Raw genomic sequence first — 27,402 nt, 5'->3', positions numbered from 1 at the left:
ATCCACTTACACTAGACTATGTGCTGTCCCTTACAAAGGACATTCTATTTTTCCACATAAAAACAATTCCTTTGTCCTCACTGTCCCTTGTGCCTGGAATGCTTTCTTTTCAGCTGTGTATCCTGACTTCCTGGGCTCCCTTCAATATTCAGCTCAGATCCTTCTCTTTCGGCAGGTGTTCCCCTAAGAGCACCTTCTACTTTCACTAAACACACTTTGCATAGACAGTTATTTGTATGTCCACTTCCTCCCCTCACCCCCTGCTCCTTGAAGGCAGGGTCAAAGCTACATCTTTCTTTGTCTCTCCTTCACTTACTGTGAACACTTACTGGCACACAGTAAAATTTTAATAAATGCTTGTTGATTGACTTTAAAATAATAGTAAAAGGGAGACATCCTGGAAGGAATCATGTGAGGGGCTGCAGTGCCAAAGATACTGCCTTAACCACAAGTAGTGAGATAGTTCATTTATACTGTGTAAAATGTAGGGGCTATTCTATTGTCACTTGACATAACTCACCTGACAACTTGTGACCTGTATGCAGATGGCTGGTTTCTTCATAACTTATGGTTATGTCATGGGCAGCTCAGCTCCAGAGTGGGCCAGAAAGGCATTACAGAAAGGTGGAGGATGCATACCAATCATGAGAGAGAAAGGAAAAAAAAATCTTGCTGAAAGGTTAAATGAGATGGGCTGTACCCCAGGATTCTTGAAAACTTGGCTGAAGTGAGTGCTAAGCTTTTAAGCAAGGATTTTAGAAAAGCTGTAAGAGTTCTGAAATCAGAAGAGGGCCATTGTGCTATCTCATCTCAAAGTGGGAAAAGTCATGGCTCCTAGGAGAGCAGCAGTGTCTCTGAGAGCCCACCCAAGCTCTCATTATATCCCAGCCCTTGACAAAATCACAAATATTTTCTAGGAGGCCAAAATGATCTCAAAACAACCCTAAAAAAAAAGGGAGAGGTGGAGCTTTAAACACAAAAATAAAATAAAATATAAAACAGTATAAGCAGTCATTTAAAAACAGTGAAGTGATAAAGGGCAGTTTGTAAAAATCTTTTGAGATAAAGCTATTGTGATGGACAAGAACATATCAGAAATAAATTCAGTGAAGGGATGATGGCATGTTCTACATTGTCATCAGGATCCTTAACAGATCTGGACCATCTGTATTCAAACAACTAAGATCACAAGCCTTATGTGGTTTTTTTTAACTTAAATTTTTTTGGAAGTTCTATGCAAATACAATTCTGTACATACAGCAGAACTCAAAAGAGGGCTGCATAGCAAACCATGAACTTGTTTTGTTCTCTTCTGTGCATCATTTGAAATGCTTCAATGGCCCTCTTTTGGGGGGAATATTTTATGGCTGATTCTCCTTTTCTACCCCAGCCTTCCCCCTGGTTAAAAAACCAAGAGAAAAACAAACAAACCCTTGTAACATAAGTATAGTGTAGCAAAAGTAATCCACAAATCCTCCTTCTGCACTTGAAGTCAGTTTTTGCTCTGGAGACATGGTTGTTGATTGCTTTGATTAGAGTATTTAAACCTTTCAAAATTGTTTGTCTTTATAGTATTATTGTTTTCATATTGTTCTCCTGGTTTTTCTCATGTCACTCTGCATCAGTCCATGCTACCCAGGATTTTCTGAAATTATGTCTTTTACCTTTTTTATGGTGCAGTAATATTATTACATTTATATTAAAGTTTGTTCAGCCTTTCCTATTCAATTGTTAGGCACCTCCTTATAGTTTTTTTCTTTTTACTGAATTTTGTCGTGCTTGCTATTATTCTGTCCCCAGTATTATCCTCCCTGTACCCCTTCCCCATGTTTCCCTGTTCTTTGAAGTATTCCTACACCAAACTATTTTTCTGTGTGTTCTTTCCTCCTTACTCCATTTCAGATAAAGGAGCTTCATTTTCCCCTCTAACTCCTTACTTCAATTTGCAATACTTTTATTCTTTCCCACTCCAAATATGAGAAATAAGTTCTACCCTTCTTCCTTCCTCCTTTCTCCACTAGTGTATTCTTTTACTCTTCCTTTTCTTTCCACTCCTAAAATCTTCAGAATAGAAACAATCCACTCCCAGGTCACTTACTTAAAAAAAAAATTAACTCCCTTAATACATTTTGAAGATACTGATGTTCTGAAGGGACACTTGATTTTTCTTTTAAAATGTTAGCCTTTAATCACCATCTAGCTCCTTTCAGTTTCCCCAATTAATTCATCTTGCTAGATTCCTCTTGAGTTTTAGAGTTCCTACTCAGCTAAGGTCTCATTATTAGAAATGCTAGAAAATTTTCTTTTTTTCAATAAAGATCCCTTTCTGTCCTTTCCCGATAGGTTCATACTCAGTTTTGTAGGGTTATTTTTATGTTAGCTTATATCTTTTGCTTTTGGGAATAAAGTAGTCTAAGACTTCCTTTTATATAGAGTAGAAACCGCCAGGTCTCATGTGGTCCTGGCTATTATTCCTTGATACATGAACTCTTTCTGGCTTCTTAAAATACTTTTTATTTGATGGGAGCGTCTCTGGACATTGGTTATGATGTTCTTTGAACTTTTCTTTTTTGGTGTGTCCCCCCCCCCCCCCCCCCCCCGGGAAGCAACTGGTGGATTCTATTTTTCCTTTGTCCTTTGGTTCTAAAAGATCTGGTCAGAGATCAGGCCTCTTTCATCATCATGATTTTCAGGGATCTAATGATTCTTAGATTAACTTGCCTTGGGCTGTTTTGCAGGTCAATTGTTTTGATAACAAATACCTTATATTTTCTTCTGTTTTCCCTCTCCCCCACTCCCTTCCCTGCCCAATATTTTTATTTTAGTCTAATCTTTCTTCCTTTCTCATGGAGTCATTGATTTCTGGCTGGTCTGTTCTAATTTTCAAGGAGTCTGTTATTTGGGTAAGGTTTACTACCTTTTTTCCTTAGCTATTTATTCTCCTCTTTCCTCCAGAGCCTTTATGTTTAATTCCTTGCTTCATTTCTTTTAAGTATTCGTGTGGGCTTTGTGGAAAATCCCTTTTTTCTTTGTAAATCTCTGCTTGTGGTTGTTATGGAATCATGCCTTCCTTTTAGGTTGGATTTATTATAATTCTTTAAAGTCATCTGGATCTTCTACTTGCCTAGTTCTCTAGCCTCAGTTTCTGAATTAGGGCTCTGTGCCAGTTCTGTTGCCTGCTATGCTTTTGGGTGGGGTAATAGGCTTTGGTATTGACCTGGGTTCTTTTTTGTTTGGGGAGATAATCGGGGTTAAGTGACTTGCCCAGGGTCACACAGCTAGTAAGTGTCAAGTGTCTGAGGTCGGATTTGAACTCAGCTCCTCCTGACTCCAAGGCCAGAGCTTTCTCCACTGCATCACCTGGCTGCCCCTTGACCTGGGTTCTACTGTTGACTGTGCTACCTCCCAGGGTTAGCATCTGCTGGATTGAGGTTCTGGATCTTCAGAGCCTTCTATGGCATCTCAGTGCTAGGAACCTCTGAGATTCCTGGGGTGTCCCGATCTGAATGTTGTTCCATTGTTGCTGCCATTCTCCAGAGCTCCCAAACTCACCCCTGCAGGGGATGAGGCTTTCTGAGCTCTTCATGGGTCTGGTTGTGTTGGCAGGCTTGTTAGCTAGTGCCAGTGCTGGCTTTGTCAATGATTCCTTTTCTTTAATGCTCAAGGACTTCTGGGGGGTTTGATATACAGTTCTGGTTTGAAAGAAGCCAATTATGATGATTTTTTATTGATCCTATGATCATGATCATTAGTTGGTCTGTTGAGAATTTTAGGTTTTTGCTGGAATAAATGCTTGAATTGGGTTGTTTGTCTCTGTTCAGTCAGCCATCTTGGCCAGGAGCTGCTTATAGTCCTTTTGCTTGTTAACCTATCCCAGGGTCTAAGCTGATACTGGTATTCCCCCTACGCTGCTATCCATTTAGTGTTTCCTCCAGTCAAGACCTCCCTATCCCTAGGAACCCCTTCATGGTAGGAGATAATACCAAATTTTTGCCCACCTAGCAATTTCTACTTATGGACCATCATCTTCCGTAAGAGTTGGAAGAACATTCTCATCATATTCATTCAAGGACTTAAAATCACTACTGAAAACAACAGAAGTCACCATGATTATAAAAAGTTCATTTTATCTCATCCATACTGTCTATCCTAGTTGAAAGAAAAATTGCCAATTAAGGGGTACCTGAACGATTTCTCTAGGTTGCACAGATCTTTCTGAGAGAACAGAAATTTCACTTGCACAGTCCTGCACAAAAAAAGTGGAATTTGAGGGCTGGAGAAGGTGAACTGAGATTTTACAGAAAAGTAGTACAAATTGGTCAGGCAAATTTTCCTGAAAGGTGGTTCCAAGATACCAATGGAGTGGAGTCCTCTGTCTTCTTTGGGTTAATGGTGATTTATTAAAGACAGTCATAGAAGTAGAAAAGTATATGGTTGTGTTTGGCAGGAAAGTAAAGAGTTGTGTGGGTGAGTGGGAGATGAAGTCAAACTATAGAAGGCTTTGAATGCTACCCTGAAACTTTCTTCAGTGTCTTTTGGGAGATAAGACACCGAGATTGAATTATCTCTAGAACCTAGTACAAAGCCTTGCATTCTGCAGAGGAAGGATGATACAGAGGATTAAGTGAACCTGGGTGTCAAGTGCTAACTTCACGCTTATTAGCTGTGTGAACCTGGGCAAGTCACTTAACCAATCTCAGCCTCAATTTCCTCATCTATAAAGTGGGAATAGTAGGATCCACTTCGGTGTTGTTGTAAGGATCAAAGAATGGATGTAAATTGCCTTGAAAATCTTAAAAGCGTTATATAAATGCTAGGACTGTCCATCTTGGGGGATTGTCAGTGGCAAACTCTTTTCTATCAATCTGTGTTCCTCACTCCCTTCAACATTTGGCTGAAAATCCACCTCCATTTGACTGATTTCTCCTCTACTTTGTCATGACGTCGACAATGTTTGGACTTTGCATTTTCTGATGTTTTATGTGTGGTTGTACACAGTTGATTGAAATGTATTATTTCTGGGCAGCTAGGTGGCTCAGTGGATAGAGCACCGGCCCTGGATTTAGGAGGACCTGAGTTCGAATCCAGCCTCAGACACGTAACACTTACTAGCTGTGTGACTCTGGGTAAGTCACTTAACCCCATCGCCTAGCCAAAAAAAAAAAAAGAAATAAAAGTATTATTTCAATCAACTATGCATTTCAAGGGTCCTCAAAAAGTTGATTGTAATCAGTAGGCTGTTCTTGAAGCTGGACTTGGTCAACAAACCTAGTGGCAGCTCTTCTTTCCTACTGGCTCACAGGCTCTTCTAGAAAAGATGGCCAGAGTGAAACAAATCTGGAAAAGGATAAGCCATCTGATATGAACTCTTCAAGGGCTGGAATCTTAGCTTTTGTTTTATATCCCCAGAGCACCTAGTATAGTATTTTGCAGACAGTAGTGGCTTAACACAGACTATTGTATGTCCAGTACTTGAAGGTGCATAGATTTAAAGCTGGGAGATCTCCTAGTCCAATCCTTCCTTTTGTGGATGAGAAAACTGAGGACTAAGGGAAGTCAAGTCATGGGTGTAAAGGTCAAAGTTTTAAGTGGCAATGCTGGGGTTTCAAATTCAGTCTTTTGACTTCAAATCTAGTGCTCTTTTCATTTCACGTTGCCCCTCGTGGTGATTTACAAATCAGAGAGATGTAGAGAACTTAGAGAGCCACAAAGGTGGTTAGAAATTGTAGGAAGAAAAATGAAAGGGGACTGGCCTTTTCCAATAGAGGAGAAAAGTAGCAAGCCATTGGTAAGTGTCAATTAACTATGAAAATATCTTATGTAAGAGAAAGGTAACACGTGTTCTTCATTTTCCTCACAGGATAAGGCAATGGGTTTAAACAGTAATCTTCAAACGTTTCCTGTTCTCAGTGGAGCCTTACAAATGCTGCTACTATCACATAGTTACATGAATTTCTGCAGTTTTAATTTCCCTTTCAGGGCTGAATTAGATCTTAAAGTTTGGGAAGTGGATTAATGGAAGTATCCCGGAAGTTGAGTTGTCTCCTTTCCAAAGATTTATCAAGTGCTTACTAGGTGCAAAGCGCTGTTAGGTGTTGAGGTTGCAAGGAGCTCATAGGCTTCTTGGGGAGATGGAGGAAGCTCATACACATACCGATAAATAATATGAATGCTGTATGAATGGCACAGACAGCAAATGCTATAGGAATTCCAGAGGATAAACCATGATGGATTGAGATGGTCTAGAAAAGCTTCAAGAAGAGATATGATTTGAATGATGGGTGGAACTTGGATAAGTGGAGAGAAGTAAAGAGGCCATGCCAGATAAGGGAAATATCATAAACAAAGTCAGAGATGGGAAAAAGTTGCTGGGAGCAAATGAGAGTCATTTATTCTTAGGGACAGAATATTGTCAAAGATTTTGACAATTTGAGCTTTGGTGACAGGGAGGGGTGGTGCCATTGATAAATAGGGAACAGTTGTGGCAGGGAGTAGGTTTGGGGTAAGAGACAATGAATTCCATTTTAGGTGTGTTGCATCTGAAGTGATGAAGGAGTATCCAAGGAAAAATACCTTGAAGGAAATGGGACTTGGAGGACTCTAGATTGTCATCATTGACTCTTCACTCTCTCGTCTCCCTCGCCTTCTCCTCCCAGTTCAAGGAGTTGCCAAGTCCTGTTGTTTGTACCTTTTACAATATCTCTTGAATTTAGCCCTTTCTCTACTCCAACACTGCCACCAGCCTGGTGCAGACCTTAATCGCTTCATGCCTGGACTATCAGAATATCCTGCCAGTTGGCCTTCCTGACTCAAGTCTCTCTCCATTCCAGTGCATTCCCCCCTCAGTTATCAAAGACATCTTCCTAAATTACAATTCTGACCATGTCACTCCCCAATCAATAAACTTCAGTGGCTCCCTACTGCCTCTAAGACCAAATATAAAATCCATTTGGTTTCTAGATCCTTCTATGACCTGGCTCCTCCTTAGCTGTCTAGTCTTCTTTCCTCTCACCACCTCCTACCCATGAGAGCCAATGATACTGACCTCTTTCTGTCCCTCCTAGTTTCCACCTCCTGCTCTAGCTTCCTTTAAGTCTCAGCCAAAAATCAGACCTTTCTGCCCTTAGTCCTTCCTGATCTCCGTAATGCTAGTGTCTTCCTTCTGCTGATTATCTCCAGTTTACCTGGTACACATCTTGTTTGTTCTTTGTTATTTACAGGACGTTTCCCCCAGGCTTCTTAAGAGCAGGGACTTTTTTTTTTAAACCTTTCTTTATATCCTCAGTATAATGTCTGAGAAATAGGAGGCACTTAATAAATGCTTATTGACTGACTAGATGATCACTAACTCCATGACTTCAAGGTGGATTCAAATGGTATGATTTTATTTAATTTTCTATCTAGATCCTTTGGTGACTACCTTTGAAATACATGGTAATTCAGTCAGATTATAAAGGAGTCCATGATGAAAGCTGTTCCAAAAATTTCCCTTTCACCTGACCCTTACATGTGACTTTCCCAAAGTAAGGACAGTGGCATGATGATTTCTAACGAACTGAGAATTCAAATGCTTCCTATGTTCAAAAATGATACGAGGTTTTGAAAAAAGCATCATTTATTTCAAAGTACAATGCAAAGTTGTATTTTAAGAAACACACATTTCAATCTTGTATCTCAAGACTTGCCTATGTGCATTTCAGTTCAACTTTAAAATGAATTCAGGTTTACAAATGTTCCATACCTCAAGTACAAACAGCACAGAAAATGTCCATGGTCTCAACAGAATGTTTTTACATTCATCTACTTTTGCTCTTGACATTGTCTTACATTTCTGTAATCTGCTTTTAAATGAAGACAGCCTTACTTTAAAAAAATACTCTGTATTTTCAGCACAAAGTGTGTATATATTTCTTTAAATTAGATTTTGGCGCATAATACTGGGAAAAATTATTTAAGAACCAAACCTGTTAATTTAATAAAACTGTCACATGCCAGAACTTCTGAATAACTCAAATTATTTCTTTAGATGTAATGTCAAATTTTTGTTTATACAGCAAAAAAAAGGACTGATGACCAAAAATTTGATAATAATGAAGTTGTTCAGATTTACAGGTCTTATTGGCGGTGGTGGCTAAGCCCAGACTTTTTCATAAGCACAACAGCAAATCTCACACTATCATAATTGCAAGAAATATTTGAAAGGAACAAGTGATAAAAAGCCTGACTCACTCATAACTGTTTTGCAAGGGTATGGGCTGGGAAGGGATGGCAGAATGGCCGAGAGGAGGGAAGGGTGGAAGCAGAGAGAGTAATGGCCTGAAGATGTCTTAGAAATGGGCATAGCATGATCTGGATGAGTGCCTTTTTATTTTTCTTAAACCCAATTTTAATTCTCGTGAGGAAAGTGTGAATTTGACCAAGGATCTGAGCTTCTTCTCCCAATTGTTGGACTCCATATACGCCATGGATTATAGGTCTGTCCCATATCATCAGCTGGGTTGGGGAGAGTAGTGGCAGGAGGAGTGGGGGAGTTTTCATTACCCATCAGATCAATACTTGACAGTGTATTAGCTGGAGTGGTGAAAGGAAGGGAACTGTTGAGATTGCTTGACCAAATGGAACTGCTAAATGGGGTGGAAGTGGACCACAGGCTGCTGGAGCTGCCGAGGATTGACTGTACAAAAAAAAAAGTTCACACAGATGGTCATTAAAACTGTAATTTCTATGTGGCTAATGCTAATTACAATATAATAAGGATGCCATAGGTTTCTTTCTGCTTATTTGAATTTAAAACACGTATCAGAGGCATCAGATCTGTGTTCTAGTGAGATAGCTCTGATAGTCTAAAGACAGTTCATGGTACCTTCGAAATTCTAATTCTAATTTAAAACCAAATATTAGAAACTAGGCCACTTAAATGTTTACTTTTTTCTTTAATGCCTTAATATAGGTTTTTCTACTAATAAAAATTAGTTTTGTTGAGGAACTATTTTCTTCAGGATCATGTAATGAAGGATTAAAAAAATGCACATGCGAAATGCCAAAATGTTTCTGCATTCGAGGATTTTGTTAAAAGAAAAAAATAACCAGAATAAATTGAATTCTAGTTTACTAGAGAAGACTACATTACTTAGAAAACTGCAGCCTGGTCTCAATTTGGCCTATTATACAATATAACAATAATTTGATAAGTAGCCATAGAAAAAGATAGCCTTTCCCCTTTCAATTAATCAGAGAAATTTTGAAAGAAGTTGATAATTGCTTCAATTTATCAAAAGCAGAATATTGTATACTCAAACTGAAACGACTCAACAACATCAAAAACTGTGAGAGAATTCTGGGGGTTTAATTAGCTGTTCCACCTAGAACCTTTTTGACTCTCCCCAACGTTCTATCTAATGGTATAACATACAAAGATCCAGCCATATCTCTGTGTAGGGTTTTTATTTTTGGTGTTGGAGGTGGAGTAACAAATATATTTTAGTAGTGTGCCAGCAGCAAGATGTATATATTACAGAAAGTTGGGGAGCAGGAGTGCTTACCTCCAGCTTCAGCTGAAAACACTGCTATTTGATGGGTAGAAAACTGTTTGAAATTATGGTCAAATCTCAACAATGGCAACATTAGGGGGTGATGACAAAGACCAACAATTCTAAAGAACTCAGGTACTTACCGAAGTTGTATGTGTTGGGGAACCTGAACTAGTGGGCCAAGATGGGGCAGAGTCAGTGGTTGAAGTGTCCCAAAGGTAGGAGGGGACATGGCTAAATTCATTCCAGTTTCTTTGGGTATCCTGACTGAAGGAAGACCGAGACAATCCAAGCTTGCTGAAAACCTCTGAAATGAAACAAAATTGGCAAATCTTTTCTTCATTATGTGTTACTTAGACCCCGATGGAGAACTTAATAGATAATAATATTCATTTGATAAATATCTGTGGAGCACCTACTGTATGCAAGACACATAACTTAATCTTATCACATAATTTTAAGAATTTCTATTGTACTGCGTGTGGACAGTTTTAAAAGAGTATGTGTCAACAAGCTGTATTGAAATGTAATTTCCAAACATTATTAGGTAATGCTAATACTGTCACTTTTTCAATGTCCATGAATAACAAGGAAGAGAAATTAGGAAGGGATTAGGTATCCCAGCAACTGTGACTGCAGAAGTCATTATTTCAGAGAAATACTGCTTTATCATTTTCTACTATGGTGCTACAGCATATGGATAAAAACCATTTTCTAAAACTAAACTTTGAGGTGAATGGGAGAGGTGTGTAGGAGAAATCTTTCCATGTGACAGTTCCTGCCATTGTCCTTTTAATTCTTCCATAAGAGATATAATATTGTGATTAATGATAAGGCACTGATAAGGAACTGAGAAGTTCCTGACTCTAAGGTTTAGTATAAGGATTAAAGAAACTCCAGAAGTAAAAATAAAAGAAGCTAACTAGCCCTAAACAAGGGGTTCTTCTAAACCAAGGTATAGATTTCAGGGGGTCTATGAGCTTAGATGGGGAAAAAAAACACATTCTGAGAAAAGGGTCCATGACACACACAAAACCAACCCTTCATTTTAATTTATTTCTATCCAGAGGAACAATGCTAATTTTCTTCTCTCAAGACAGAATCCTATTTCTTATACTGCTACGAGTCCTGGGGCTACACTCATAATGGTATTATTTCAGGTCTCTATTAAAATGACAAAAGTGTTTTTCCTTTGCAATTGAAGCCTTTCTTCATGCAGGTTCTGAGGCATCTATCTTCACTCCTTCCTTCTTGGCTTACAATGAAAGGAATGAGCTACTTTCTACATCTCATGGCTGATTAGTTACTGGTTTAGTGTCAAACACTCACCGCCAGTTAGATTAAAAGAATTCCCAAAGGCTGAGAATGAATTGAGAGGTGTAAAGTCAGGGCTGCTTGGGTTGCTGATGGGACTCCACAAACCAGAGCTAAATAATACAGAAGAAAATGCAATATACAAAAATGCATAAATGTTAGTGAAAACAAATTCATTATAAAAAAAATATGATAAAGTGGCTTGGGCAATCAAATATTAAGCCAAAAAACCCAGACAACTGAAAAGTGGTATATCACAAAGGTTTATTTGTGGATTTGTAGAGTGAACGTTCAGGGCTGTTTATGTATAGTATAGCTGATATTTCTAGGAAGGAGACTTGGCAGAAAAGTGAATACTTTTCTACACTTAACATTTAAAGAAATTTCTTAATTTCTGATCACATACTGTAAAATATTTTGGGGAAAATTTACCAACCAATGAATATCTAATACTGAGTACCTAATAAGTGCATAGTATTATATTATACAAAACTTTTCATTTTTGTTTAAAAAAAAAGGACAATCCACCAAAGTGATATCCCATCATTTATAATGATAAGACATAAAAACATTTACTTCCTTTCAATATATTTTCTTCTCTAGTCTTTCATCATTGGATCTCATCCCTGTAATAGAGCCTAACAAAGAGAAACAATACGCATGCACTTAAAATGACAGCCAAATATCACTTCAATTCTGTTATCAATCACATATGAAATTTCAGTCATGGCAGCCTCTTCTTGCATTAAACATGAGCTGAGTTCTTCTCATTCCAGTGTCAGGAAACGCCCTGAGGAAACAGCTAAGTAGCTTCCTCATCTCTGCTTCTAAAGGACTGACTGATGTTGGGAAACTGGATAAAATACTTAGCAATATAACTGCTAAGTAGGGTTGAGGAATGCAATGGGCTATTTTATTTTAGAAAAAAGCAAACATAATAACTTCTGATAAACATTCTTACTTGTACTTCAGGAACAGATGTACTGAGGCATATCTAAGTATGAAATATAAACTTGATTTGAAGTAAACTTTTTAATAGGAATGGTCAATGAATGATACCTGTCTGAGCCATCACTGTCAACAGGTGTGTGTGAAATGCTGATACTGCCAGAAATATCTGTTTTATTTGAAGACACTTTTGTTAGTCCACTCCCACCTGCAACAATAAAAAACAATTAAATCAAGTTAAAGTCTAATAAGACTAAAGATAATTAAGCAATATATTGTAATTATTATTGTTTCAAAAATGTGATTACCTGGGCTCTTGTCATAACCTGCTGCAACAGCTGCAAATGTAGGATTGCCATTCCTGCCTGGAAGTGAAGCTGTCTTTGACAATTTGTGTTTGTTACCATTAGGCTGCTTCATTTCTGATTCACTTAAATGAAAGAAAAATAGGAAAAACTAATTATTTTTAGCATTAGAATTAAATAATAAAGGCCAAGAAGTCCACATTTATTTCAGAAATGATATGAATACTTTAAGATTATAATAGCTCTAGAGCTTCAGACCCTTGAAATAATCAAATTCTCTTATTTTAAAATGATGAAACTTTAGTGACTTGCTCACCATTATACAAATCAGAAGTAGCAGAGTCGGCCCTAGAATTCAAGTCCTCTTCTGTTACTTAATTACTATATGGGTGACCTCAGTTTGGCCACATGATCTTTGAGGTCCTTTTTACCTCTAAAGCCTTTAATTCCTTGAGTCCTTTACAGCCTCGGTGTTAAACTCAGAACTGGGAACCACAGGATTCCTGGGGGAACTGCACAGTGTCTTGGTTTTTAAAATGTAATTATTATCTATGTTTCATTGTATTTTATTTATTTTGTTAAATATTTCCCAATTACTTTTTCATCTGGGTTGGGCTGCCCTAGGGAGGGTTGCAGGCCTTGTGTTTGATACTTCTAATTTTCAGAACTCTACCTGATACTGTGCCCAGTTGTTAATTATCATCATACTTCTCCAATAAGCAACGGCTTTAGGCTGACTGAAGTCATCTGTATAAGTCCTTCTGTGGTATTCTAGTCCTTTGCAATCTAACACCATAAAATACTTTGGGGATTCTAACAAACTAGAATTAATGGATTTAGGTAAGAAATAAGGGACTTCTGGGAGGAGGTAAAAAGTCATGAGGGAACTGACTTGGTTAAGCGATTATGAGAGATTCTAAGAATGTGAAAAAGGAGAAAATGTACAAGAGTCCTGTCTTTATCTTGTGACTATTAAAGACTATGGAAAAAGAAATGATTTGGGGACATTTTTTCAACAGATTCCTTATAAACAAATGATTGTTTCACAAATAAAATTACCCAATAGATGATTTAAAATCAAGAACTAAACTGATGTAACAATAATGCATCATTACAGAATGCCTCAAACTGGGAAAAACTTAATTATGTTTGATCAACCTCTTGGTATTTGTTTGTCTGATGGGTTTTTTTTGAGAGGCATTTGGGATTAAGTGACTTGCCCTGGGTCACTCAGCTAATAAGTGTCAAGTATCTGAGGCTGAGTGCTCTATCCACTGTGCAAACTTCACTGCCCCTCCAGCCTCTAGCTACTGAAAATTCCATACTTTGTTGAAAATGTCAAATATTAATTAACAGAAACTAGGCTAAACATTCTGCTTCCTTAAAAGTAAAATCACTGGAGGGCAGCTAGGTGGCATAGTGGATAGAGCACTGGCCCTGGAGTCAAGAGGACCTGAGTTCAAATTCAGCCTCAGACGCATAACACTTACTAGCTGTGTGATCCTGGGCAAGTCACTTAATCCCACTGCCTAGCCCAAAAAAAAAAAAGTAAAATCATTTAAACAGACCTACAAATGGGTATGCCTAAAAAGTCTTTTTAACAGGAAGTAGAGATTTCCACTTACTTGCTGGTACTGCTGTTGACAATGCTGCTGTAAGACCCTCGGGGCACATAGGAGAAAGATGCAGGGGGTGGAGATGGAGAGGCATGTGTTGGTGAGGTCTGTCGTTGCTTCAAGAAAATGTCTGCGTTGAGGGTTTGCAGAGACAATTTATAAAGACTATCAGTAGCTGAGAAATCAAAAAGAGGTCTCATTAATTTAATACTTTCATTCTTATTATGCCAGTCTTACCTTCAGGTAAAACTTTGGGAGCACCATTTATAGAGGCTTGAAGCTCAACTTATGGAAAGGACTGAAAGCTAATACATACCTCTGCAATAAGGTTGCAGAGATTATAAATTCCATATTTAACTTTAATCTGAATTTAAGGATGATCAACAGTAGTAAATTTCGTTGGATTCTAATGGCTTTCCTGCCATTTTGCTTCCTTCACCTCTTTCTACATCTGACAGAAGGAGGTGAGGAATCCTTTAGCTCCTAGGCAACAGAAGCAACAGCATGGGGACTAGGAAGGCTCGCCATGATCCGAAACGGGCTGCAGGGGGCAAGAAGCCACTCTTGTTTGGTTGTGCCTTTGACATTTTCCCTTACAGGTAATTTTACAAGTAGGCACTGTTAAAAACAAACCCCTAATTATTCTAAGGATGTTCTTATAAGGTCCTGTTATCAAAGCTGTTCATAGCCATGTACCATCTCAGATGGAGGTCTCAGTTGTACAAGGAGAAAATGGTCCTAATGCTTTTGGCCCTTAAATAGCTAGAAATTGATTGAATTATTTTATACCAGACAGAAATAATTTTATCTAAATATAGTTTTTCAGAGTCCATCAAATGCAGGGGATACTATATCTCTTCTTAGGCTTTAAATGTGTTTAAATGTGCATTACAATACTTTCCAATGAAAATTCTATCACATTTCCTTTCTACAGGAAATTTCTACTCAAATTTCTATTTGTTTCTACCTGCTGTAACTCTGATTTACTTATTATTCCCTGGACATGATGTCACATTTCCTAACCCTGCAATTCTATCTATATTGTATTTTATATAAATATCTTCAACAGAGTTCATCAATCTTTGTTGTTTGACAGCTTGAATAAGAAATTCCTTCTGGGACTAACAGAAGGTCCAATAACCACGCAGAGGAGAAGAAAGAAAGAAAAGGGAAAAATAAAGGGAGGAAAAGAGTAGGTGCAGAGAAAAAGAATGAGAGGGAGCAATAAGAAGGTCGGGAACAGTATAGTGTTACTAACTACGGCCTCAAAAGCCCTTTATTAACATTAAGGCTAGAGCCATAGCTTTACTTATTAACTTAAATAAACACTAGCTTCACACCCCACCTCCCTAGTTTGATTAAAATAGCAACATGAATGGAAAAAATGCATCCCCCCTCCCCACCCACATAGAGACAATTATTGGCAAAGCTTAGAGTATGACACCAATATTAAGAAATCTAGCCTTTGAACCACTCATGCATGGTCTTGTAGGTTACAAGAGAGGGATGCTTTGCCATCCAAGAAACAGTTCTCCTCTGCTGTCTAATGCATTACCAATATATAGCGTGTACATAGTTGTTGGCATGTTGTCACCCTCATTAGATCATGACACCCTCCAGGGAAGGGGCTGTCTTGTTTTTCTTGCTATACACTGTGGTTAGGACATGGCCTAGTATAATGTTTATTAACTGACCTTAGTTCAATTTCCTCATTTTTCAGATGCAAAATCTGAGAGCTAAAAAGGGTCAATGTTTTACCCAAGGTTATGCTCATAGTAACAGTACTGGAAGAATGGCTATGATGGAACCATCATACTAAACATGTAGCCCATCTTAATGCTTATCAGCTTCCTGAACAAAGATCTTATATTTAGATGACCAAGAGTTAAATTTTAATGTCTGTAGACTACCATCTACTACCCTTTTTTGGAGACACTCTGCCACTTGTAACCGAAGAAAGGGTCTACACAGTACTTAAAGCCATTTTGAATTGTATTTTGTCCCAAGGGTCTCCATGGCTGAAAAGCTGCTTCCATAGTGATCAACCTACTAGTTTTGGTTGGCCTCTCTGAACTTAGCTGGGCTGGTCCTTGGACAGCCTTTCTTGATCACCAGACCTTATGCACATTTCCATTTCACGGGCACAACCTTGGAGAACCCTGTGTCACTCTCATGCCTGAATGAGGCATTGCAGAACGACTGTGAAGTTTCCACCCTTTAATATATTTTATTGGTCCTTTGACTCTACACCTCCCTTTCCTTCTCCATGATCTCCTCTCTAATAAAAAGCACACAAAATATAGGATCAAGATAGAATGGCCAAAACAGAACAAAAATGCCCATTGCAAGGTCCTATGCTTCTATCCTGTGTCTAGGATAATATCCTCATCAATATCTTTGATTTTATTATCCTTCATTTTAGATCCTGATCTCATGTCCTCTACAAGTTTATGATTTAATTTCTGTACAGCACAGCCCTATACTGCTTAAGTAGGTAGTGCTTATTTTAAATCATAATAGGCTTGTGCTGACAACTAAAGTAAAAGAAATTAGTAGAGAAAGTAATAAAATCCAAAATCCAGTTAAAATATTGATACAAAGAATTACATTTTAAATACACTATTTAAAGGATGTCAATATTAAATCCTTTTGTAAAGCAAAGGAGACTTGAAAGGTGAATTACCACCCCCTAACTTGCTTTGTAAATGCAGAATTTTGCATGACAGGTTTTCTTACAGCAATGCACACTAGTTTTTATAAAAACTGTACAGATATAATATTAACTTTTCTTCATCATTAAATAGACTACTTTGGTCTCTAACTCGGTGTACTTACAGCTGCCGGTTTTATTAATTGGCACAGAATCCCACTCTGGTGGGGGAGAGTCTTTTTCCCCTTCTGAGCTGCTGGTGTTGCCTAGTTCTTGACCACCAGGGAGAAATTTTGCTAGGGCAGGTGGCCTGTTGTCCACTAACTTATTATTTGTACCTGCACAAAATCAAATAGTAACATGGCCATTAATGCAAGAGAATCCTTCTCTCCTTGTCCTATTTCAAAATATACCTCTGATATATTAAATACCTAGGAATCAAGAAACCATCCACTTCAAGCAATATGGCTTCTAGGCAGTATTTTTATTTTTACCATCAAAACACAAAAGGGATATTCGTAAGATCAAAATGAACAATACCTCTTGTTTTCTGTGGATTTCGTGATTTAGATCCACTTGTCAATGTATGCTGCTGAAGAGTACTCTTGGTTGGGAGGTTTTTGCGTTGTTTATTTTCCATTGGTGGAGTATATGGGAGCTCCAATGAACTGAAATGCAATCATGGGTGGAAGATTCAGATTTATCCCTTCTTTGTTTTTAATGCCTGGACAGGAGTGTCATTTGACATTTAAAAGATTTAAAGAAAAATTTAAGGGATGCTTTTGATAATGTATAAATATGTAAGGGTTATATTGAACCCTTAAGAATCACTGAAAATGTATATTTTAAAACTGTCTCCATTAACTCTGCAGCTATTTACAGGCAGACCTCAATTTGCAAATGAGTTGTGTTTGTTTGTAAGTCAATCATCTGGAATTCAAAAGCAACAGTCTTAATAGAAATAATGTTATAAATGATGGTTAAGATTCCCAGAACAGCATAAAAAAACCTTGTTAATGTAATTCAACTAGTCTGACTTGTGGAACGTGGTACAAGAAGTAAAAGGAGAAATTACTTCCTTCATTTTCCTGGGATCAGTGTTGGAACTAGGAAAAATTTCTGAAAGAAAAATTTGTCTTTGGTGCCCTCCTTTTTTTTTAATGCTCCTCTTCAGAGGTGCCCTCATGTATCTCTGCAGCATCTACCCAAGTGTGTACTAACTCCAAAGTGTTCCATGCTTCAAAACTGCCTACCCTACAATCAAAACTTCTGTTCCCTCAGGACAGATAATCTCATCTGGATATTATTAATAATAAGCATTTTTACAGAGCTTTAAGGTTTGCAAAGTACTTTACTATTATGTCACTTGATCTTTACAATACTGGGAGGTAGACACTATTATTATCCCCATTTTATAGATGGGGAACGGAGGCTGAGCAAGGTTAAGTGATTTGCCCAAAGTCACACAACTGGCAAGTGTCCGAGGCTGGATTTGAACTCCAGTCTTCCATACTTCAGGCTGGTGCCCACTCTGTGTCACCTAGCTGCCTGTTAGGTTGGGACAAAAGCCTCAGGACTGAATCATTTCAGATTAATGTGTGAATGATGGATTGTCCTCTAAGTTCCCCAAGGTATTTATCTTTTTATAAAGTAGGTGCTTTGAATTAGAAGAATTTCAGGAGAATAAAGTGAAATAAAATAGTTTATGATACCTGAGAGTCCATTGCTGAGATTATATCCCCTGAAGTGATTCCTAGCGTTCTTAGTCTCTTCTTTACTTACTTCTGGGCCCACAGACTCTCCAACAGCCCTGTTTCAACTCTTGCCTCCCAGCCACCACCATCTTTAATATACTGCTCCAATGAGAGCTGCCCTAAAGTCTCTGGCAGACTGTTGGGGTGTGTGCAGTGGTAAGGAAGTCAAACATTTATGCAGTGTGTTTTTAAGTTTGGGATGGATTGTGTCTGTACCATATTACATTTCCGGTGTTCTAGTGGTAGTCTGGATTTAATTTTAAAGGTTGACAGTCACGTTATGTGTTGATTCTGTACTTTTCAAAAGTACTGAAAGAGCTCTATTATGAAATCTTTTGGCATCTTAAAATTACTCATCAATAAGGCTAAGCGACCCTATTATGCAAAGGGGCTCGTGTTGGATAGAGAAAATAAAACTGTGCAGGTACCATGTTTAATTTTATAAAAGTAATGTCACTTAGTATTTTCCTGTTCTATTTTTCTCTCTGAAATATTAGCCTATCATGCCCTCTACTTTAAAGAGATCCTAAGATTTATGGATCGAGGTGTGCACAGCAGAATGATAAAATGAATACAGTGAAGCTTTGTTATGTATTCTTTGGAGTCCATGCAATAGGACTGTGATTATTATTTTAAATGAAAGAAAGTATTACTAACCTCCCTGAATAAGGTCTAATGCTGTAAAATTTTATGCCAAGTTCCAAGCCATAATGGATGTATTACCTGTAGTGTGACTTCAGTATTAAGTCCAATTATTATTGTTGTTGTTTTTTTTAATCGGACCTGTCATTTCATCCATCTAATGCGCTTCCAGCAAGGAACATCCCCTTCCAGAACATCTGTAACTTACAGTCTTAAAAAGTTTCTCGGAAATACTGAGAACTTAGTGACTAACAGATGCAATTTTAATGAAAGAAAAAGAAAGATCTTCTTTTTGGAACTGGAGGGGACCTTAGAGAGCATACAGGTCAACTGCCTCATGTTTATGGATGGAGAAACCAAGGTGACAGAGCTTCTCTGACCTGATCACGGTCACACAGGTAGTAAATGGTGAAGCTGAGATTTGAACTCAGGATCTCTGACTCCATATCAAGAGCTCTTTCCCCAGTACGTTACCACGTGTCCTCTTAGCATGTAACGTCCACATCACTTATGTCTCCCTACAGCAGTTCTCTAAATGAGAAGCTGCAACCAGGAGGTCAAAAGCCAAGGCTCTCATACACACTGCCACCTCCTGCTGTGATCAGACTTCCCTGAGTGTGCAGAGGGCTCTAGAATGCCCTGAAGCCTGGAGTGGGCTTCTTCTACCTGTGTTGATTTTCTTGTGCGTGTTACCTGAGGGGTTTTACGTCTGCTGGGGTCTCTTTTTTCACATTTGCTGAGAGCTTTTTGCTTTTCTGTTTCACTTGAGACATTTCACATCCCTGTTTATCAGGCGCGGCTTGTTTTCCTTTTTGTCGTTCTGGATCCTGTGAAATCATTTAGATATAATCTGTTTAGTTTGACTAGACATAAGATCATCAAATAAACCTGCACCCTTATTATGAGCACAATGACCACTGTCATTATCTTTTTACAATGTTTTTACATCTTAACTTGGCCAACCTTCTCAAAGAGAAAATGTTTCTTTTTCAGTTGGAGCTGGGTGAGTGACAAAGCATGCCAAATGTCACTTATGCAGAAATGCTGGGGGAAAAGGACAAGTTGGTAACTTTTATTCGCAAAGCCTTGCTTTCATTAGGAGTAGCACAGGCTATTAAAATATAAACTAATATAACCCTTTTAATGTGCCCAAATCTTCACCTCCAGGAACACTTTCAGTAAGGGAGTAATTTAATCCATAAGTCCATTCCAATCTAGAACCTTCATTGAGATGACCAACAATGGAATGTTTTTTCTAATGCTGAAATGCCCCCTGCCAAGCTGACTGAGCATAATCAATTAATTTCCCACAGCCGTTCCTATGGGAGGAACAACATCTTCAAGCCCCCTTCCCCTCCTTCTCAACATGCAACATTTTCTTTAAGTGACATAAAGACATTCTGTGAGATTTTGTTGGCTCAAGAGACCAAGAACGTCTACTCTGAGTACAAAGTAGCCATGGGGATGTGGGGAGGGGGAACCTCTACCACATGGGTAACGAATGCAAGAGTTCAGCTAAATCAATGCGAGGTATCTTCATTGTTTATTCTTATGGAATACACTTCTGCTATGGCTAAGTGCTGAATGACCTGAGTGTCTCATTTGTCTGCAGTATTAAACCTAGACCACTAGGAGACTGGCCTAAGTCAGGCCCATCCCAGAACAATTTCAACTTCACAATTCGTGGTCATTAATGACATAGCTGGATTTGGACATACCACTGTTAATTTCTACAACCCTAAAGGTGCTAAGTCACAGCAATAACCTGGGAAATATATTTTCCTTCACATTTTCCCTTTTTCTGATAAATATCTTGATTACATTTATTTAATGAGCACCTTACAGGGAATGTGGGGATACATATGGCTGCCATCACAAAGCATGATACTTAGTTGGACACATTTCATACCCTTCCACCCCAATACTACTATGAAGCAATATGTAAATGATAGAAGGTTCTACAGTAATAGCAATTCATATTTGTATAATGTACTTATACAATTTATAGAGTGATTTCTCCATAGCCCCCCTATAGAAGATGGTAATGAAGGACCTACCCCGATATGAGAAAAGTGACACTTGAAGAAGGTAAGTTACATGCCAATGGTGAAATAGGTATCATAATTGGGACAGTTCACATTATATATGAGTGGCTAAGAAAATGCAGAAAAAGGGTGATGCAAGCAGCGTGGTACTATTTAGGGAGAAAATGTGGAGGAAGAGAATTTTGAGTTGAATATTTATAGAAAGCTATCGATAAGTCCTTCTGTGGAATAGACAGATTGAGAAAATGACTTGAGTAAAAGTACAAAGGTGAGAATTGGTCAGTTTCTGAAGTTAATGTTAGGAGATAATGACAGAGATGATGTTCAAAAGGAAGAGAAAAGAGTTGAGGGACTGAGGGTATTTCAAATGATTTGTCAGTTAAATTGGGGTTGAAATACATTTAACATTTATCAAATATGGAACTCATAAATTTGTTTGTAACTGGTTTAAATTATCATCACATTTTATGTAGCATTAAGCATATACATAAAGCTTCACAACAAATGTGAGGAAATGTTAAAGTTGAAAGTCAGTTTCCTTCTTGATGTGAAAAATGAAAGATATAATATATATAATACAACTATAATATATTATAGTAATTATAGTATATAATGTATATATATACTATTTAAAAAATTAATGAATGTCAATAATATTGGGAATCTTCTAAAATAATTTGGATTACAAATTCTTGATGACAACATTAAATAATCTGTCAATATTAAATTCAATTGGAACAGTATTATTCTGAACACAAAAATTAAAATAATATGCTAATTTCCCTGAATCACTGTACACCATCTTACAAATTATGCTCTGATTTATGGCAACTATAAGTGTATTATCCTGTCATGAAATAAAAAGCTACTTCACTGGACAGTTCCAATATTTTCTATTGGTCAAACAAAGAACACTACATAATCAAATACAAAAGTAGTTCTTCTGTTTCTCCCTTTGACACCTGAATTTTGAAATAAATTGCTTAAGCTACAGATTTCAGGTAAAACATGACTTTCAAGGAGCTTCCTCCCACTTTTAAATATTTTATTTTGCTACTGTTCCTTCAGATACAACTCTGAGGGTAATAGATGTCTCTTATTTTCCTCTGGGGAAATGGAGAGAACATTATATAAAATGATTTGCTTGATACCAAGCAGCCAGAATTGCCTAATACTTAGAAATCCTTGGAGTCTAATTTTTATCTAGAACATGACTGTCTATAGGATAGGATATCTTCCCCACTACAGAAAGGCTCTCTTGTGCTTTAATAGTTTTATACCTCTTTTAGAAGTGGTTCTGTATCAGGGTTTGAGGTTTCTGTGGTGGTAGAAGAACTGTCATCATCGGCCAAAGAATCTTTCAGCTCATCTTCTTGTGGTCTCCCCTTTCCTCTTCTCTCCTTCTCCTCTCGTTTCTTGAGTGGTTTGACTTTGCGCTGAGGAGGCTTGCCTTTCCCTATGGAGAACAAAATAAAACTCCTAATTTTAAGTCTTTAACAACAACCATCCCCTAAAAGAAAAAAAAAAGATTTTGAAGAGAACTATTAAGAATCAGTGAGCAAGCATTTATTAAGCACTCTGTGCCAGGAACTGTATTATAGGCCCTGGGAATACAGAGAAAGGCAAAAATGGCCTCTGCCCTCAAGGAGCTTACATTCTGGGGTACAGACAACATATGAACAGATACATACACAGCGTAGGGAAGGCTCTAGAAGCTGGGAAGACTGGGGAAAGCGTCCTGCTAAAGGTGGTCATTCATCTCATTCTTGAAGGAAGGCAGGGATTCTTAGAGATGGGGTGTGAAGGGAGAGCATTTGACTTATGGAGGACATCCTAGCTCAGTTCTCTACCTGGAGGCCTCTAAACCAACTATGGCTTTTCTGGAGTTTTATTTTCTGTTCCTATTGTTCTGGATTTGTGATTTCATTAGTAGAAAGAACTTCCAAGGAAGAAACTCCCTCTATGAATGCAGTACTTCACTGTCCTGAAATATTTAATCCTCAAAAATTGCCTGGGGGCACTGAGAAGTGCCCAGGGTCAGGTCAGTTCTTTACATACTATGGCATGCTGTCTCTCCAGATATAGTTTACTGATTAAGGAGGTGATTTTTTTGTTTTTTTAGCATAGCCTTTCAATGAAGTTCAGCTCAGTTTAGTTCATATTTATCAACCTTGCTGTACGTAAGCCACTATATGGTAGGAACTAGAAATACAAAGAAAAAAAATGCAGAATAGGCCCCACAAGGCAAGAGATGAGGAGGGAGAGCTTTCCAGGTATGGAGAAGAGCCAGTGAGAATGCCTGGAATGAGGAGATGGAGGGTCCTGTCTGAAGAACAGCGAGGAGGCCAAAGTCACTGGATTGTGGAGCACCTAGCAGGGTTTAAGGTGTAAGAAGAGTTGAAAAGTGGTGGTGGGGGAGATGGTTTCGAAGGGCTTTGAATATGCCAAAGGACTTTTATCTCTGATCCTACAGGGAGGAGGGAGCCACTCTAGCTTACTGAGTAGAGGATGACACGACTAGACTTTTGTTTTTGTAAGATTACTTTGACAACTGAGTGGAGGATAGACTGGAGTAGGGAAAGGCTTGTGGAAGGGTGACTCATTGGCAGCCTATTGTAATAGATCAGGCATGAGGTGATAAGGGCCTTCACCAGGGTGGGGACAGTGGGGGCATATGTGAGAGATGTTATGGAGGTAAAATGGGGGGGAGCGGAGAGTAAGGAGTCCAGGATGGCATCTAGGTTGTAAAACTGGGTGACCTGGGAGGACTGCTGTGCTCTTGACAGAAGGAGGTATAGAACAGGAGAAGGCTTGACAGGAAAGATAATGAGTTAAATTTTCAATATGTTGAGTTTCAGGGGCATCTATTTGAAGATGTCCAATATACAGAGTAAGACTCAAGGTCAGCAGAGAGGTTAGGTATTGGTAATCCATGGGAGAGGACAAGTTCACCAAATGAACCAGTACAGTGGGATAAAAGGGCCCAGGAGAGAGGCCTAGGGGGATAGCCATGGTTAATGGAGATGACTTGGGTGAAGACACTACAAAAAAGGCTGAAGAAAGGGCAGTTAGGTGATGAAGTGGATAGAGCTCTGGCCTTGGAGTCAAGAGGACCTGAGTTCAAATCTAGTCTCAGACACATGACACTTACTAGCTGTGTGACCCTGGGCAAGTCACTTAACCCCGATTGCTTCACCAAAAAGAAAAAAAAAAGGCTGAAGAAGCAGTCAGGTAGGGGGAGAACCAGGAGAGAGTAGTGTCATTAGAACCTGGAGAGAAGAACAGGGCGACTGATACTGTTAAAAGCTGCTGAGAGGTCAAGAAGGAATAATGATTGAGAAAAGGTGATTAGTAATTTTGGAGACAGAACTTTGGGTTAAATGATGAAATCAGAAGCCAGACTGCTGAGCCTTAAGAGAGTGAGAGAAAAGGAAGCAAAGGCCCTTATTATAGACAGCCCTTCTCAAGGAGCGTAGCCACAAAACGGAGGAGAGAGATAAGGTGGTAGCTGGAAGGCATCAATGTATAAAATGAGATGTTTTTGCAGAAACGGGCATGTTTATAGGCAGAAGGAAAGCAGCCAGTAGGGCAGAAAGAGATTGAAGATAAGTAAGAGAACGGAGGTAATAGAGGGGGAAATCTATGGCATAAGACAGATAGAATGGGATCTCTTGTCCATGTAGAGGAGTTTGTCTTAGCAGAAGATTAGTATGAAAGTTGTATGGAGGGTGGCTTGGTGAGGAAATGGAAGTGGTACTGATTAGGAGGCTATTCCAATAATTCATATGAGAGATGATAAGGGCCTAAATTAGGGTGGTGGCCATAAAAGCGGAAAGGGACATGTGTTAAAGATGGCTACTAACCCTACTGGAAATGATAAAAACATCTAAAGAGAGGTATAGACAGAGAAGAGAGCCTTGTTTACAAGTTTTCTACCTCTTTAGATTGTAAGCTCCTTGAGGGCAGGGGCTGCTTTTTGCCTCTTTTTGTATCCCCAGTGCTTAGCACCCTGTTCTGTGTCTGTGAAATCTGGATTCAGTCAAAGGGCCATACTTCAGCCCTAGAGGGCCACACATGTGGCCTTGAGGCCGCAGTTTCCCCACCCCTGACCTAGGATATGAAGGCGCAGAACACTGAGGAACACTAATAGTGAGGGAGCAAGAAATGAATGATGATACAGTGAGGGAGTAATCAGACAGGTAGGGGGAGAACTAGGAGAAAGGAATGTCACAAAAGTCAGAAAAGGAAGAGTATCCTGGAGAAAAGACTTAGAGAATAAAAAGTTCCATTGTGTTTAATGTTTGCCAACTATTAAAATAAGTATTTGATTCAGGATAGCAAAATCCCACCTTAAAGGCTCTTCTGCCACAACATATCTCCCATGCATACATTAAAAAGCTATACACAAATGATTTTCTCTGAAAACTCTCTGATCATTAATACCAAGCAAGGTACAGAACAGGGAGACATTCTTGCCAAAAGTATTAGCCACTGTCACAGAGGACGTCCTGCACAGAGTCCAAAGAGAAGAGAAAATCCCAAAAGATGGTAAGGTCCTATAGATACATCCATTAGTGAATGACATTATGCTGACTGCCTCAAACTCAGGACACTACAAAGCGTACTAAGTATAATTCATAATCCTTCAAAAGCTGTCAGTCTATCTGTACAGGGCAAACCAAGTAGATAAAGACTGCCTATTGTCTAGACTGCGGTTTGGCAGACCAAGGCCTGTGGTCCAAATCCAGCCCAGGGGCCATGGTTGGCTGAGCTCTTTATTTAGACAATAAACTCCTGTGGCCAATATCACCTCCAGGATCAAATACAAAATCCTCTGTTTGGTGTTCAAAGCCCTTCATAACCTAGGTTTTTCCCACCTTTCCTGTCTTCTTACTCTCTGCAGTGTACTCTTCAGTGCTGTGACACTGGCCTCTTGATGATCCATAAACAAGACACTCCATCTCTTGGCTCTGGGCATTTTTTCTGGCTGTCCCCACCTCTGGAACGCTCTTTCCTCCTCATCTTTGCCTACTGACTTCCCTGTCTTCCTTCAAGTCCCAAATAAAATCCTGTCTTCTACAGGAAGCCTTTTCCAACCCTTCTTGTCTGTATATATTTGTTTGCAAGCTTTCCCTCCTTTAGATTGTAAGCTCCTTGAGGGCAGGGACTGCCTTTTGCCTCTTTTTGTATCCCCAGTGCTTAGTATGATACCTGACACATAGCAGGAACCTGATAAATGTTTTTTGACTAATAGATGAGATCTATTAGTACACAGACTATATACTGGGCAGTCATTGTGGATAGACAATGAACTGGGCCCCAAATTGAAAAGGAATGACGGAATACTAGACTACACTTGGGAAATTATAAAATGTTTTTTAATGCCAAAGGCTTATTGTGCCATATAAATGTTCTTTGAGAGATATGATATGATATGGCTACAAGTCATGGAATAAAACAGTCTCTGAAGAATTAAAGTTGCAGAGCAATGCAGAAGCTGGTTACAACACAGAACTGAAGAAGGATTGTATTTGAAGTAGTAAAAAGTACATCATGAGAAAGATGGAGGGCAGGAAAAGAGGGCTGGTGGGTCACATAGCAAGTGAGAGCCTCAGGATAGACTCTTGGCTCTACTGGTAAAAAGCCCCTTGCATGATGGATGAGCGGTCCATCTATAGAAGCTTGACTGGAGGATGTGGACAGCGAGCACCTAGGCCAGGGCTGGGGAACCTGCGGCCTCGAGGTCACATGTGGCCCTCTAGGTCTGAAGTGCGGCCCTTTGACTGAATCCAAAATTCACAGAACAAATCTCCTTAATAAACTAATAATAAAATAAATAATAAACAAAAAATGAATCACTTTAATAAAAGGGGATGTAGTCTACACTACTGAATTCTATCCATGACTACACTGACCACACATACACATAAGTATATTGTTCCTATTACTTCACGGTATCACGGTTTAATACAATATTAATCCTAGTAATGCTATGCCAGGATAAAACCCTTCCAAATGCTGGCTACCTCTCTATTTTGTCTCAAAAGAGCTAGACTGGTGGAGAGGAACAAGGACAGACCATTAGACAATAGATGCTGGGGAGGTACCCTACTCTGTACTTCAGGGAGAAAGGCAGAGGGAGTCAAGAGGCAGTCTGAGGAAAGGAGAAGTCAGACAGGGATATGCCTGAGCACTGTTATGACAATGAGAAAAACAGTTAATGTCTCCATGCTTCTTCTTCTGTAAGACGGAAGTATTATTATTTCATAAATACTGCAAAGAAAATGGTCCAGTTTTTAATGTATGAATGTACAACTTATTGGAACAGCTGCTTATTACAAAACCACAATCACCTCTTCTCTTCCTTGGGTTTAAGAATTATTAATACAATGTGTAGAAATATGTTCCATGATTAAATTTCTAGACTCTTTTGACAATTTTTTCATTTAGATTTTATAATTTAGAGAGAATAGTTTTATTATCAATGGCTCTGGATGGGAAACAAGGACCTAACCTATTTTTCCTTTAGATTAGTCTCAAACTCAAAATTCACATTTTCTTTAAGTTCACAGTATTCATCTACTTTTACTACCTAAAA

The 27,402-nt window shown here is 38.6% G+C and overlaps 1 protein-coding gene across 5 annotated transcripts in view; it reads right to left on the bottom strand.

The window, feature by feature from the left end:
- Positions 1-7,597: 7,597 nt before the first annotated feature.
- TMEM131 (transmembrane protein 131) overlaps positions 7,598-27,402 on the bottom strand; it is a 249,718-nt gene continuing 229,913 nt past the window's right edge. For 2 of the 5 annotated variants that reach the window (XM_020992797.2, XM_020992798.2), the window contains 10 exons: positions 22,085-22,260; positions 19,453-19,586; positions 16,904-17,031; positions 16,549-16,701; positions 13,723-13,888; positions 12,101-12,222; positions 11,904-12,000; positions 10,860-10,957; positions 9,674-9,837; positions 7,598-8,674 (listed from right to left, as the gene is read on the bottom strand). In XM_020992797.2, the coding sequence (XP_020848456.1) occupies positions 8,387-8,674; positions 9,674-9,837; positions 10,860-10,957; positions 11,904-12,000; positions 12,101-12,222; positions 13,723-13,888; positions 16,549-16,701; positions 16,904-17,031; positions 19,453-19,586; positions 22,085-22,260 (1,526 nt within the window). In that variant the 3' untranslated portion in view covers positions 7,598-8,386. The remainder of the gene's footprint in view (positions 8,675-9,673; positions 9,838-10,859; positions 10,958-11,903; positions 12,001-12,100; positions 12,223-13,722; positions 13,889-16,548; positions 16,702-16,903; positions 17,032-19,452; positions 19,587-22,084; positions 22,261-27,402) is intronic. The other 3 variants (XM_078146323.1, XM_078146325.1, XM_078146324.1) reach the window with 3 other exon arrangements.

The sequence above is a fragment of the Phascolarctos cinereus genome, unplaced genomic scaffold, assembly GCF_003287225.1.
Source record: "Phascolarctos cinereus isolate Bilbo 61053 unplaced genomic scaffold, phaCin_HiC Scaffold_726;HRSCAF=1367, whole genome shotgun sequence".
NCBI lineage: Eukaryota > Metazoa > Chordata > Mammalia > Diprotodontia > Phascolarctidae > Phascolarctos > Phascolarctos cinereus.
Note: the sequence above shows the minus strand (reverse complement) of the source record. Positions and strands in the feature narration are given on the sequence as shown.